The 16,106-nt window shown below is 39.5% G+C and overlaps 1 protein-coding gene across 1 annotated transcript in view; it reads right to left on the bottom strand.

Annotated features, from left to right (window-relative positions):
• Positions 1-14,211, bottom strand: part of TRUB1 (TruB pseudouridine synthase family member 1) — a 28,838-nt gene extending 14,627 nt beyond the window's left edge. Inside the window, exons 1-3 of the mRNA XM_061162735.1 lie at positions 13,883-14,211; positions 10,162-10,260; positions 3,626-3,681 (exon numbers count right to left, since the gene is read on the bottom strand). Coding sequence (XP_061018718.1) covers positions 3,626-3,681; positions 10,162-10,260; positions 13,883-14,171 — 444 coding nt within the window. The 5' untranslated portion in view covers positions 14,172-14,211. The remainder of the gene's footprint in view (positions 1-3,625; positions 3,682-10,161; positions 10,261-13,882) is intronic.
• Positions 14,212-16,106: the final 1,895 nt, after the last annotated feature.

Here is a 16,106-nt window from a genome sequence, read left to right as displayed (position 1 = left end):
CAGTTATGTGAGCAATTTAAGATGGAGTACTTTGCAGAAATATGAGTTTATTAATGATAAGCTTATTATGCTACCACACCGAAACATGGTTTTGAATATCTTCATTAACAAGGAACAGCTCTATACAGCGCATAAAATGTTAAGTCCTTCAAAATTTTGAATATAGTACTTATGAAATATAATGAATATTAATAGAGTGTAAAGAAAAGGTACAAATTGGACGAACCTCTGGAGAAAGTGGATTAGAGATGCTCCAATCTTAAGAGAGCTGCTGCTAAGTTTCACAGGAGGAGCTTTATTAAAGTCACACTTTGCAGTTGACACTGATTAGGTAACCTAAAAATGCTTGTGTACACCTGGGGGAAATTACTGGCCTCTGAACACATCTGGGGGAAACATCTGTATACCCCAGTGATGATACCCATTCAATAGTTGGAGGGGATACAAAGCTGCTTTCTGCTGAAATGCTGGCTTTGCCTACAGGCACTATGGTTTATCCCCACATAGATATGCGAGTAGCATTATACCTGGAAAATGCTAGTTAAGAGCATTTTCATGGCACTAGCAATCTCATAACAGAACATCAACCCTTCCATGGCTCATCTGGTTTCAAAAGCACATATAAATAACCAACTTTTAATCAGCAATATAGGAAGCTAATAAAGATAACACTCCAAAACCTCATCAAAGCCTGTTACTTCAAAGTACATCTGCCATCCAGATTCTCCTGAATGACTGGCTCAAAGAAAGTGTAATTTAGGGAAGACAGTAAAGGGACTGTGAATCTATTGCTTTCTTCTGGGTAAGCTATATTCCATACTTAGATCAAGTTAAGTCAAAGGGATGTGTTCACCTAACTCCCTTAGAATCATTCTACCTGTTGTATTTCAATGCAGAGCCACTTATACACATGTTGTAGAACTATTTTTGAGAACCACTATCTATCATTCAATCTCCCTTACTGTAAAAAATTTCTTTCTGACTTTAATACCCAGAATAAAGTCTCTTCCTTAAATAACCAGCATGCTTCCTCTTTCTCATCAATGCCATGTTTTTGCCTAGGCCATCAGAAAGTCAGAGATAGAAATAAAAGGAATGAAATTAACTGCATTCAAGATTTCCAACAGAAATTGCTTGAATAAAATTAATGTCTATGGCATCTGTAGTCAGAGCGATCCAACAGGCCTGTAACTCAGGAGAGAGAGATTTGGGGATAGACGAAACACGTGGAAACAGTAATAACAGTATTTACTGAGCAACTTTTGTATAACAGGCACTGTGCAGAAAACCTATGTGCTTTTTTTACATAATACACTCAGAATCCCAAAAGAGAATGCAGCGAGAAAAAAATGACTCAAGATAAAGCTGATCATTGGCAGAGCAAAGCCTGACAGAAGAGAAAGCTAATGATAAAGACAAGGAAAGGCTCTTTCTTAAACCTTGCTCTGATCTGACTGGGCAGGAATGCATATAAGGAGTGGTGGTGGTGGTGGTGTAGTTGCTAAGTCGCATCTGACTCTTGCCACCCCATGGACTGTAGCCCATCAGCCTCCTCTGTCCATGGGATTTCCCAGGCAAGAATACTGGAGTGGGTTGCCATTTCCTTCTCCAGGGGATCTTCCCAACCGAGGGATCGAACCCAGGTCTCCTGCATTGCAGGCAGATTATTTACCGGCTGAACCACAAGTACATAATTTAAAATTAAAAGTGTAAGAAATACAAACAGCTACCAAGATAATAACAACTCTTATATTGCAAAGGTGAAGTACCCAAGAACTAGGTCTCTATAATAAGAAGCACCTGGAGTTTTCTACTTACATTACAGTCATCTGAAGATCAGCGATTTCACTGTAGTCATACAGTGAGCTTTCCTAGCTGAATACCAAAATGATTTGTGATAAATAAAATTTAAACAAGAGCCAATGATGCATGTATTTTTCCAGTCATCATACTTCTGGAAATGTGTCTGGAATTTACATGTAAAACCTTTCAAAAACATATAATGTGTTACATGTACTTATGGGTTTTTTTGAGGGGGGGATGTATAATGAATATTTCAGTGAACTTAACATTTTATCTTGGTGGGGAAAACAAACAAACAAACAAATGCCTTAATGTAAAATATATCTTTTGTTTTATTAAAAAGTGACTTTTCATTATAAAGATTTTGAAGAATACCAAGTAGTATGAAAAAAGAAAATAAAATCACCCATAATCTTGTCTCAAAATAACCATGGTTTATATTTTAGAATTAAACATATATTAAGCAACTGGAAAATTCTGTACCAGAAACAGATTCAAACTCTACGTGTCAGTATTTAAATACACTGTACAAATTACTGTACAATGTCAAACTCCTCCATTCTAACACAATTGTTACATTCTGTGATTTTGGAAATTCTTCCACTTATCTAAGGTATGAAGATCCTTCCCAACTGAAAGACAGGCTTTTATGCCAACTACTAACTAAAATGGGATGTTAAAGGCAATAGGCTTTCCAGGGCTTTTCATTTTAAGAAAAACTTACTTAGACCTCTGGCCCTCAACAGTCTGGCCCAAGGGCCAGTACCCACCACGAGATAAGTTCAGAAAATGAAGGTGCTTAGAAACTTATTTAGCAATTTGATATTAATTATATTTTTAATAAAAGTCTGCAGTGAAATGGTAAGTTTTTTAAATGGTCTTTGACCACAGTTTCTTTTCTAAGGAAAAATTTGGACAGAAAGCACTTTACCAACTATTTATAACCCACTTGCAACAAGGGTTTTAAAACAAACAAAAAGTTTAGTCCAGGAACTTGCTGAAATTCTCCCCTTCCTAATGGCATATTAATCTTCCTTCCACGTTTTCCACATTTCCTATCTTCCCCATTTTCACTGGTCCCAAGTCCAAGCTAATAAAACCAGCATCTAGCTGCTAATTAGAATACAGATATTATTCTCTCTCTTAAAGCTGGAAGAGGCCCAGAGAGGTGAAACACTGACATCTAGACATGTCTCTGGGCTCCTTCCACCTTGCCAGTTCAGTGACGGTTCTCACTCAAGGCCTAAAGCCCAGGTTTAGAACCTGTCCTGTCCCTGCTTAATCCCTCCTCCCTCTCCTATTCAAAGCCTTAAAGATGCTTTTGGATGCAGTCAAGGAATGATGTAACATCATCTTTAAGAAGCCCCATTCTTTTAGTTAGTAAACATTTTGTAAACACTGAACAAAACATGTCTTTTGTTGGAAACTGCATGGCTTACAAAATGATATTGTTTCTACAAAAATTCTAAGGTTTAAAAAAAATCTTCTAACAGAATTTATGATCTGTAAGTTTTCTTTAAGAAATATAATTATACAAACAAAAAGAAACATACCAAAAAATCCCTCACAAAAACTAAACACATCTATTTTTAAATTATAGGTACCACAAAATTTTTGCTTCGGTAAGTCAAATTTACTTTTCAATTATGAATTTACAGTCTATTTTGAATCTCAAATATCATGATTATAGACACTGTGATTAATACCCAGGGTTGACACTCATTCAAGCAAGTTATACAGTTTATTTTTTAACTGATAAAATCCAACACATAGGTCATTAAGAAAACATTCAAGAAAAACAGAACCATTCCAGTCTTCTTACCTTGGACCCTGATAACATACTGGTCAGCATTTTTGTTCCCCTTCCAATTCCAACCACTACGAATCAAAGAAAGAGATATTATGACATCTTATTGTGAAAACTAGGCTTTAAAAAGATGCTTTATGACATACATTGGGCACAATTTCCTGGCTTATGTAAAGTTAGAAAAAGCATTTATTTAGCATAATGTCAGGGCTCCTATGACTCCAATCAGTTGAACTTGTCATGCAAGTAAGAAATTCTGAAGTGGGGGTGGGGGAGAGACTTTCTTTCTTTCTTTAAGTGTGAAACATAATATTAGAAACCTCAATCCAGACAATTAGATAACAAAAAGTTTTGAAAAAATCTCCAAGGACTCACTGGAATTTTACATGGGCATCAGTGAAAAAAAACGCTACAGTTAATCTTGGTATGATAAACTCTCTGACAGGGTCCACTATTAAACAAAAAGCAAAAGCTATCATCATAACTAATGAACCATTTAAAGATGATTTGTGCCCAGCAGTATACAATCAAGAAAATAGAAACATAACAAATCAACCAGACACAAAGAATAATACAGGGTAAAATGTGAGTCTGGAGAGTAGATGTTTGCATGGACCAAATAAAAAGTACAATGGCCCACATGTCTCCTCAGTTTCAAACATTATCCTTGTAACAAAACATTTCACCAGCCAAAGATGAGAGGATGTAATCATTTCTTCACTTAACAGCAAGCAAAGTTTCATAAGAATGGAAGTATTTCTCATTAGTGGATACAATTTTGCAAAAGCACACACAATACAACCGTCGCAATTCAGAATTATAAGAAACAAAGAGAAATGACTGGCAAGTTGAATGAATTATCATGAATATTTATAGCAGATATGATCCACTGAGTTTACCATGTATCAAATTCTACTCTAAGTGCTTTCCGTTCATTAGCTCATTTAATCCTTAAAACAAGATGATACGATTATCCCTCTATGATAGCTGATGAAACTGAGGCATAAGAGTCTAAGAACTCTGCCCGGTATCTCACAACCAGTAAATGCTAGAATTAAAATTCCAACCAGACTAACAGCAGACCTCCTTCTCCTCATCCCCCTGCCAACTTACTCATCCAGGCTTTCCTCTCACTGCCACCAGCCCAAATCAACCTCCCTGTTCTATATCCTATCTCTTCTTCTTCCAATCCATACCATTTCATAACCATTTCTGAAAACTTCAAGGCACAAAGCTCCTGAACAATCCTCAATAGGGTCCCAATGCCTACAGCACCAACTTCTTAGTAAAGTATTCAAAGTCCGTCCTTTGAAACACAGCTCACATCCCCATTCCTTCATAAAGTCTATCCCAAAGCCCCTCTCAGCTTCTTTGATAGTCATAGTGGTTCAAGGGCTAACATTAACACTCTCTGCCTTCGGGATCCTCTGTTGAGCTCAAATGAGAGCACCTGCTGCTGAGGCAAAAACTTTGTATAATCATAACAAAGATTCAATTCAGTTTCATTCCATTCAAGAAACCACAATCAATATTTTGCAAGCAGCTACCAGGCACTCCATCCCAAGGACACTTTTAATGGAATAGCACATATCCTGACTTTGAAAGGGCTTATAATCTCATGGGCAAAATAGAATACAGACGAGGGAAACTGCAAGTGCTCAAAAAAAAAAAAAAAAAAAAAAAAGTTGCCTGAATTAATGAGAATAACATTAAATAACAATACAACAATACATGATGTGTCAAAATGAACACACAGATGATAACTACTGTAGGAGGTTACTCTACATGGCCGCAGAGTCCAGAGAATGCTTCACTGAGGCATTCAGAGTTAGGCCTTTAAGAATGTACAGGATTTGAACACGCAGACGAGAGAAGTGTGTTCTAAAGAAGGAACAAGTTGACAAATTCTCAGACACAAGGATGAGCACAGTAGGTTTATCAGCCAGAGTGCAGGGTGTCTTAAGAGCAGGTTGATGTGTCTGATTCTATCATAGTTAAAAGGCTGGATGGATGACGATTTCTCTGCTGCTTCAGTGATCCACAGTGAAACAAGAAGGCATCTTAGAGTAATCCAGCTTGTACATGTATACAGTCTCCTCTGTCAAGGGCTCAGTTGTTTCTGACTCTTTACGACCCCGCTAGGCTCCTCTGTCCGTGGGGATTCTCCAGGCAAGAATGCTGGAGTGGCTTGCCATTTCCTCCTCCAGGGGATCTTCCCAACCCAGGGACTGAACCCACGTCTCCTGTGTCTTCTGAATCCACTGTAGGTGGATTCTTCACCCGCTGAGCTACCGGGAAAGCCCAGAGTATATATATAATAGCTCAATTTTAAAAAATCTGCATAGGCAAAAAGCTAGGGAGAAATATAACCACAGTGTTGACAAAAATTATTGCTGGAAGTTGGAAAATGGAAAATTTTTACTTTACACTTTATGTTTTCTTGTATTTTCTAACTTTTTTCACCATAATTTTCTAAGTTTTAAAGTTAAACTTGAAAATAGTATATCAAAACTTAGTTCCATTTTAAGTAATTTATACTGAATATCATCTTCCTACTGCTTGTGCAACGGATTACCAACACAGTGGTTTAAAACGACACAAACTTATTATCCTACAGTTTTGGAGGTCAGAAATCTGAGGTGACTTTTACTACGGTACAAATCAAGGGGTCAAGACACTGCCTTCTTTTCTGGAGGCCTGAGGGGAGAACCTTTATCTAGAGGCTTCCCAGGGGAGGTTCCTTGCCTTTTCCAGTTTCTGGAGGCTCTTTACCTTCCTTGGCCCAGGACCCCCTTCCTCATCAAGGCCAGCAACCGCATCACTGCAACCTCTGCTTCCATCGCCACATCTTCTCTGACACGCTTCTGCCTTCTCTTCCAATTTATAGACCCTTGTGATTACGCTGGATCCACCAGGATATGCCAGGATGTCTCTTAAAGTCAACTGATCAACAACATTAATTCCATGTGCAACTGTAACGCATCCTTGTTATGTAATCTAACATATTTATAGGTTCTGGAGACTGGGACATGGACATCTTCAGTGAAGTCATTATTCTGCATACCACAGAGTTTTTCAGAATTTTGTAAGCCCTCTTTATAGAATTATATATGCTTTATATATAATATATATGTATTATATGTAAGTTATTTAACATTTGAAAACATTTTATAACTATTTCTAGTACTTATATAAAATATAGGCTAATAGAATTATAAACCTGAATTTCAGATTATATTTTAAATTGTCAGCTAAACTCTTAAATCTTTACCATCAATATTTCCCCCTCAAAACAGCAAAAACAGCCTAAAATGTTGAAAGTAAAAGTATATTTCTCCACTAGGTCCAGTTTTGTTAAAAACAACAACAATAATACAAAAAGCCCTTTAACAAAGCTCTTCACAGGGTAGAGTATATATCAGTATACTATAGACACTTCCTGCTGCTGCTGCTGCTAAGTCACTTCAGTCGTGTCCGACTCTGTGCGACCCCATAGACAGAAGCCCACCAGGCTCCCCCGTCCCTGGGATTCTCCAGGCAAGAACACTGGAGTGGGTTGCCATTTCCTTCTCCAGTGCATGAAAGTGAAGTGAAAGGGAAGTTACTTAATCGTGTCCGACTCTTAGCGACCCCATGGACTGGAGCCTACCAGGCTCCTCCGTCCATGGGATTTTCCAGGCAAGAGTCCTGGAGTGGGGTGCCATTGCCTTCTCCGAGACATCTCCTAAGATATTCCAATAAACCTTCTGAGAATTACAGTAGATGTTATCACTTTTTAAGAGATAAACTGAAATTCTGGGAGGTTATGGGATTTGCTCAGGGTGTACGTACTTAGTAAATAAAGTAGCCAGTATACAACCCATGATGATTACAGCCCAGTGTTCATTTCACCATACACCAAAAATCAACTTTGCTTAACAGTCTGTAGAATTTAGACAACAAACTTCCCTTATTCTGTAACTAAATATCTACTTTTTAAAAAACTATTTCTCAATAGAAATCACAGGTATTAGGGAAAAAATTAATAATTTTGACATACAAACACACTATTGAAGGACATGTGTGATCAAATACAAATTAACCCTCTAAATAGAAAATTATTTCCAACGCAATTTCTTCCACTCATACAAATCTCTGCCAAATGCCACCCCTTCACAATACTAAAATGGAAGCTTTCAACAAGATCCCTTAGATTTAGGGTAAAAAATAAACTTCTTTACCCAGTGCCTTGAATATCACTATTTTCTGCATGCCAATGAATAACAACAGTCATAAATTAATACAATTGGTCTATTCATAAATAAACGCATATTTTATCCCCTTTCTTCTTGGACTTATGTTCCTGTGCTTTAGAAAGGGGCTTCCCAAGCGGCTCGGTGGTAACAAATCCACCTGCCAGTGCAGGAGACACAGGAGACGTGGGTTCTATCCCTGGGTCAGGAAGATCCCCTGGAGGAGAGAATGACAACCCACTCCAGGATTCTTGCCTGGAGAATCCCATGGACAGAGGAGCTTGGTGGGCTACAGTCCATAGGGTCGCACCACTGAGCGACTGAGCACGCATGGACGGCTTAGAAAATGGAAGAGCTTAAGAAGAGCTGAACTGACAAGAATCATGAACCCACTTCTGGAAGGAATGGTAAAGAATGCTGACTGATTAGTAATTTCTGCTGTGGACATGGGGAACAAGGGCAGGAGTACCAGCTATTTGCCATCCTAGGTTAGGGCAGAGACTTTAACACTTAGCACGTCCAGGTTCAACTTTTGATCTTACCACTCACTACCTACAGGACCTCACCCATAGTAAGTGCTCAATAAGTGATTGTCAATTATTATGGTAAGAAACAGTAGTTAACGTGTCAGAATTTGCCTATTCAAGTTCTCTAACTCAGAAAATGAATTTTCATGTGTTTTTTCCTGTTTTAACCTCAAGTAAAGATGTTTCTGCCAACATGCATCACATAAAATCTGTAATTTTAGAAAATGCAAATCATATACTGTTTCCAATTTTCTTGAAAAATATAATTTTATTCACCAATTTTATCCTTTTCTTCTAAATAAGCATTCATTTCCTTTGGCTGGCTTAGATCAGGTTTGTTTTTATTTGCATCTAATTTTAGCTCTAATAAAATGATTGGATGCTCTAGCACAGTATTTTTCAAAGCATGAGTCACATTCCATTAGGGCAGCATGAAATCAATTTAGGGGATTATGATCAACATTGTAAAAAAAAATGGAATAGAGTAAAATAAAAAACACCAGGGCATGTAAAAACGTAGGCTTGTTCCATAAAAGTTTGTTTCTAGTATGTGGGGTAGGGGGAAATAGGGAGAATTCCAAATGTGTATTTCTGTGACTATGGATACAGTTATTAAAAAGGTGTCTAAAAACATACCCCATCCTGCGGATACACACTTTGGCAGTCTAAAAAGATAGACTTCAGGATTTCTGCATGTGTGCTAAATCATCTCAGTCGTGTCTGACTCTTTGCGACCCTATGACTGTTGCCTGCCAGGCTCCTCTGTCCATGGGATTCTCCACTGGAGTGGGCTGCCATCCCCTGCTCCAGAGGGTCTTCCCCACCCAGAGACTGAACCTGCATCTCCTGCAGATCTTGCACTGCAGGCGGATTCTTTACCATAGAGCCACTGAGATGTTCCCTCAGAACCTCTACTAGATGCAAAAAAAACCCAAACAAATTAAAAAGGTGGAAGAAAAAAAGACAAATGACTCTTCTTCCCTCAATCAATTCTATCAATCTTCCTCCACATGTAGTAAGACACTTAACTAATGTCCCCAAGAGAAAGTGACTTCCTCTGAGGAACTACAAGGTTCATCTTCTGAAGATACAGGCAAAAAAACAAAAAGAGTCATATACTGTGTCAGGAGTCCCCAAGACTATCCCACGCTGAAAGATTCATCCATGGCTAAGATTTACCTACAGTGACATCCTAAGGTTACACAGCTGCATCCTCTATCCTGCCATAATCGAAAAAGGAATAACATGTGTACAATATTCCTGCTCAAGGGAGCCCATTGGAAACCCAACATCCAAAGTTTTTATTGGAGGGGATGAGAGGAATGGTTATCCAGGCACCCTCTCACTGCATGGTGGGACAAAAATTGCAGATTCCAAAATGGAGAGCAGGTGTCCAGCATAAATCTCACTGCTTACACAAACCACTGAGGCACACCAAACCACGCTTATCGGATGGAGAAGGGTGGGTTCAACCCCAAATCCAGGTCCCCAAATGCAGGCAGGCCCTCAGAAAGATAGTGAACTCAGGCTTGCTGTGTTAACTCTTTTCTGCACAGATACACACCCTTTCTCAAGGTCCATCCACACTCCACACATGAAAGTGGCTATTTCTAACAGCCTTCTATACCTTGTAGAAGGGCTTCTTGAGAAGATGGCACTGTAAATCTAGTAGATGTGAAATATTCCAAGTAGATTGAAAATAGCATAGCTTTAGTCAATTTTGTCTGTTCTTAATCAATATTTCTTTCTATATAAGTGGCAGTTACATCAAATTTCCATTCGAATCTCTTACCCAGGACTCCTCGGGCTGCACTGTCTAGAGTCCCTCCGTGCCCAATTTTCAAAGTCTGCTTTTTCCTCTTGGTCCATTCTGGAGAAGGCATTCCAGCTTCTTTAAGAGTAAATGGGATTTAAAAAAAAAAGAAGAAAGTAATTACTGAGAGAAACAAAGTAGAATCTCCATTACCATAGGATGAGGCGGCATGGATGGAATACTCAAAACAAATAAAAAGCATCGTACAAACTTTATATATTAAGATTATAAGAACTGACTCATTTGAAAAGACCATAATGCTAGGAAAGACTGAAGGCAGAAGGAGAAGGGGGCAACAGAGGATGAGATGGTTGGATGGTGTCACTGACTTGATGGACATGAGTTTCAGTAAGCTCTGGGAGCTGGTGATGGACAGGGAAATCTGGCGTGCTGCAGTCCATGGGGTCGCAAAGAGTCGGACACGACTGAGTGACTGAACTGATTACAACATTACTGAAGAACAGACTTTAAATATACAGACACTATCTAAATTACAAAGAAACAGTATTCCCAAATTAGTTGTCAAAAAACTAGAACCCATTTTGTAAGGGAAAAAAAATTTTTTTAAGTGGGTAAATATCCACACTAATCCACAAAGATCCAGTAAATTCCTGGCAGTAGTGGGCTGGTAGATGGAGGATGATGAAAAGAAGTTTTTACATAGGCAGCTAGTTTTAAAAGTCCTCAATTCCATCTCTAAAATCTCTCTTGTCCCCTGGTGTTCTCTGCTGGCCACTCCAGCTACCTAAACATCTGGAGTATATCTCATACAGGGTTACTTCTGAGAATACTAAGTCCCCAGACTATCTGTATATCTGCCCTCCTCTCCTAATCAAAAGTCACCAATTCCTTAAAGAAGCTAATCTCAACAAAAGGTTACATGGGAAGAAGGTAACAGTTTAACATGCCACTTATACTCCAAAGCATTTAGATTTTAAAAAGAGAAAAGGAAAAAAACAAAATATGGCCTATCTCATATTCCTAGTGTAAAGAATAAAATCAAATAATGCTACCTGAAAGTGCTTTGGAAACTCAAAGCTCTATACCAACATGCTGTTATCATCATCATGGTAAATAACAATATATTGAGAGACTACTGGCCACCAGACTTCAAATGAGCATGGAGACAGAAGCAGGAAGAGCCGTCTTGATCTGTACCTTTCCAAACCCATAAAACGTTCCTTACTTGCCAGGTGGCGCTAGTGGTAAAGAACTCACCTGCCAATGCAGGAAATGTAAAAGACCAGGATTTGATCCCTGGGTTGGGAAGATCCACTAGAGAAGGAAATGGCTACCTACCCACTCCAGCATTCTTGCCTGGAAAACCCATGGACAGAGGAGCCTGGTGGGCTACAGTCCATAGGGTTGCAAAGAGTCCAACATAACTGAAGCGACTGAGCATGCATGCATTACCACGGACACAGAGAAGATGGAAAACAGAGTAAAAGAAACTGAAACGCAAGGACAGATCAAGGTAAGGAGAGAAGGCGGAGCCACAGCGGAGAAGCCAGCTGAAATGGCCAAAAGGATGCGCTGGGTTGTAATCACCACTTAATTACCACCTTAGTGAGTTAGAACTCCGGTGTCTGGGACATGATTCTAATGTTACTCTCTGATTACGACATCCCCATGTTTGGAAAGACATGAGGATATGCTTTAACGTGAACCTCTAAGGTTAGGCTTAGACTTCAAACCCTTCACCTTCACCTGTAACCCATTATGGCTCTCTCATACTGTACTTATAGAAACATTTTGGGAACTCTTTGCATTTTTAACTTAAAGGTGCTTGGAGAATGGAGGCTCTAAAGTTTACTGTCTTCCCTTTGTGCTTTTCCCTTTTTCCAAGTTTGAAGACACCTGGCCTCTACTATGTTGGAATCTGGTTCACCCCACTGGCATCATGGATGATGAATATTTACCAAGATCTTTTATAGCTATAAAATTCTGCTATGTTTTAGGCCTTGAAGGTTTCAAAAAGACAGAAGAGCAGAGATTTTAGTGCCAGATGAATCAATGTAAAGAAAAGCAAGGAATATTAATAGAGGCCGTGACAACTAACTGTGGCCTAAATCAGCGACTGTCAAACCCGGCTGGCATTAGAATGTTGTGTTCTGGAATCTGTATCTTTAAGAGAACCTTCCAGGTAAATTCTGACAACCAGTCAGAATAGCATTTAGAAAGCCCTGGTCTAGCTAACATAAATATAGAATCAGCCAATCACAAGCAATATAGAAATGGAGAGTGATGAGAATGTCTACTTCTGAGTGAGTGGCCTCCAGAAGACAGTTCAGCAACAGCTTGGAAACCATCAATTTTAACTAAGTTTCAACAAGAAATTTCAGTTCCTGGAGATCAACTAACCAGAAAGCCAGGCTATGGCTTTAATCCTATGAGAAACCCATCTGAAAGAAAGAACAGAAATTATTACTTTGAGGAACAAAAATGCCATAGCTTAGCTAACAAAGAAGGCCAAAGGAAAGCAATTCTATGAAGGAATCAACTCCATGATGACACCACAAGGCTTGTCCCTGATGTAATTCCTTCCTTCAACATCCTTACAGGTAACAAAGTATAATGAAAGTATAACAAAAGAATGAGCAGATAAAACACAGGTATTAAATATCTTCAGGAATTTACCAACAAACATCTGAACCTGTGTCAGTTTTAATTAACAAATTCCTACCAGAATACTTTGTTTTTGCAATAAAAAGGGAAGCAGTAACATTTGCCAGGGGACACTATTCAAAGAAATTTCCTGTACTGATTTGATGGAAAAATAAGCCAGGGCCAGACTTTGGAGGGCCTTGAAAAGCTAGTTAAATAGTTTTATCACCAAAGGCTACAGAAATTACTACTATGAGCTCAGTTAAGGAGGAATCGGTGTCTTTCAGATTTGGCTTATTGCAGGTGTCAAAAAAAAAAACTAAAAGTTCCTTGATTTCACTGTATGAAACGAACTACTGCATTGACAAACTGTGAGATCCTTTAGAATTTTCTAATATTCTCCCAGTGTATATAAAGAAACAAACAAAAAGAATGCTCTAGAAATGACCAAGTTATAGTGTTCAATAAAATGTGGTCCATAGACTGCTTACACCAAAATCACCAGGAACAACAGTTTAAAGATGGAGTTTCCTAAAAACACCCCATACCCTCAGAATCACTATTTCTGAGAGGGTAAGGATTAGGCATCGGCATCTGCATCTGTACAAGAGACTTTAAATAATTCTCATGTCCACTCTGTGAAAAACACTGTGTTAAGTCTTGGTTAAGTAATATCCACATTTCCAACATATTTTTAAGAAAGCAGCTTTGGAATGTAGAGAGCCAGTGATTCATTTGGGTACAGTTCACTTACGTGAGCCAAACAAAAGGTTTCTGAGGGATTAGATTACAGAAAATTGGACTGCATGCCCAAGAGCAGAGGTTTATTTGTGGGTGTGTAGATTTTGTTTTTTCTTGTTTTTTTTTTCCCTTGAGAACGACAACTGCCAACTAGGCTACAGGAGTTTACGTTAGGACAAGTCTTAGCCGGAGACGCTCCAGATTTCTGTCCAGAGTTTATACAGTGGTCGTTCTCCCTTTCCCTTCCTTTTATCACGTGAGCCTTGAAAGGGCAAAAAGCCTAGCGTGCTCCCTGCGGCTTCCGCTCTCACGGCGACCGCATGGCCTCCGCCTGGTCCCCACCCGGCTGCAGTACCTGCCAGCAGCTTCTCCTTCAGCCGATTCAGCAACTCGGCTGAAGTGGGCCCTTTGGGCTTGTGCACAGCGAACACGCCGCTCAGCGACAGCAGCTTAGTAGCCAACGTGGGCTTGGAGACCGTGGCTTCGGATCCGGTCCTGGCCGCGGCCGCAAGCGCCGCGGCTGCAGCCATCGCTGAGGATGTGGCGGCCGTTGCTGCAGCTGTCCCTGCACTTTCGGGGACTGGGGCTGGGTCTGGTTTCAAAGAGGACGACAACACCACCGCCGCCGCTTCAGCAGCTGCCATGCTTTTGTAGTCCACACCGGTTTTGTAGCTTGGAGTCGCACGCTAATGACGCAACAAGCAGTGCGCCCGACACCCCCACCCCTGCCTTTCCCTTGCTTCGAAGCTACCCGGGTGGGTGGGATCGCAAGGGCTTGTGGGAATTGTAGTCTTTGCTTTCCTCGTGCTGGCTGAGAGTCGCTGACCCTTCTGAGGGCTCTGATGGAGTAGTTTTCCTTCTGTCATCCTGTTTGCTTGTTAAGTAGGGTTAATTCGGTGCCGCAGGTGTAAGTCACAGTTTCCGAACCCAAACACCAAGCCTATGTAGATTTTCGGCGAGAAATATCTTCACATCTCTCCCCTATCCCTTTTAAGAATTAAGAAGACCCAGCATCCAGGAACAGAAAATTTACTAATAAAATGCTGACTTCTGCTGCAGCTTGTGAAGAACTACGGTTCCCGTGGTTAACTGCTTTATTCAATGTATTGTGCTCTTGGATTCATAATTCAGAATTAAAATACACCTAGACGTAAGCTCTATTAGAGCAAAGAATCTTTTTTACCTAGTTCACTGTTGTATTTCGGTGCCTCACACAGAGTAGGCACTTAAATATTTGGGAACACATAAATGGATACGAATTCTTCAAATTCCTAAAAGAAAACTCTAGGCCAAGCCAGTGCTAAATCTTGTGGGTTTATTTTGATGCCCTTCATGCAAGCCTTTCCACACCTTAAATCCTGCAACTCACATTCAATTCTTAAGAATTCTAAGACATTTAATAGTAATTCTTCTATGGATTGCATTCTTTAGTAACACATTGCTTAGGCATTATTGCAGTTCATAAAATTAAACTTTCCTTTTGATTTGAGACCTCTCGAAGTTATTCACTCCCAAACAAGATTCAGGAACACTGTTCTGATCCTGATAGAAGGCAAAATGAAGAAAAATTCTTCATTTTACTTCCCCAGATACATTAAATGGTATTATGAGTATTGTGAGACAGATCAAGTTTGTGTTCACTGTTCTTAGAAAATTCCTTACAATCACCCTTTCTCTGCATCATCTTTTTTCCCATTAGTGTCTAGAATCCTAATGATGCCTCTTAGCTACTCAGAATCACTCATTATGGGATCCCATTTGAATTTGCCCCATTCCTTCAAGAACAGGAAAAAAAGAACAACAATGTTTAAAATACAATAGTTATTTCTTCCTATATTTCCAACCCTCCCCTGCTTCAGTCAGATCACCAGACCCTCATTAAATCTTTGGGGTGCCCAACAACGTAAATGTACCTAATGCCACACAACTGTACACTTTTAAATGGTTAAATGGGAGATTTTATGATATATATTATACCAGAAAAAAAAAAAAAAAGGAGGAAAAAAACCCAATATCTGAGGAGGAGTGGAGAAAGAGAGAGAGTTTTTATAGGGTGGAAAGCTGAAATTCCTAGAAGGAATTTACTTGCTCTTGTGGTCTATTATAAAAACCTAAGCTAAATGAAAACATTGTATGCAGTCTACTTTGGATGCCAGAAGAGAAGAGAATTGTTTTGAAAAGAAGAAGAGAGAAACTGAGATTGACAGGTCCCATAATTAGTGACCATCTGAGACTCCTTCAGGATTTTCCCTTTTTCAGAAAGTTTGCTTGACTTCAGATGGGATGGCTACGACTTAGGGAGCAAAGCATCCTTCGACCTTTGTAAAGTTTCTGTTCTCTCTTCTGGGCGTAGAAGCGGAGAGCCAGGGACTTTGAGAGAAAGTACAAAGCAGGCTTGTACAATGATGACGTGGAGATTAGAGAGCCGATACCAGTCGTCTAGACATCAGTAAGCTTCTCCAATTCTGTTGTGACTCTAGGGTTGGGGGAACAGAGGGAGGTCATAACTGGGGGTGAAAAATAACACTTTCATTTGAATTTTCCATAGGCCCAGTGCAGGATCAGAGGTAATTTGATTC

This window comes from Dama dama, chromosome 15 (genome assembly GCF_033118175.1).
Source record: "Dama dama isolate Ldn47 chromosome 15, ASM3311817v1, whole genome shotgun sequence".
NCBI classification, from domain to species: domain Eukaryota; kingdom Metazoa; phylum Chordata; class Mammalia; order Artiodactyla; family Cervidae; genus Dama; species Dama dama.
The sequence above is the reverse complement of the archived record's forward strand: the minus strand, read 5'-3'. Positions and strand labels throughout refer to the sequence as shown.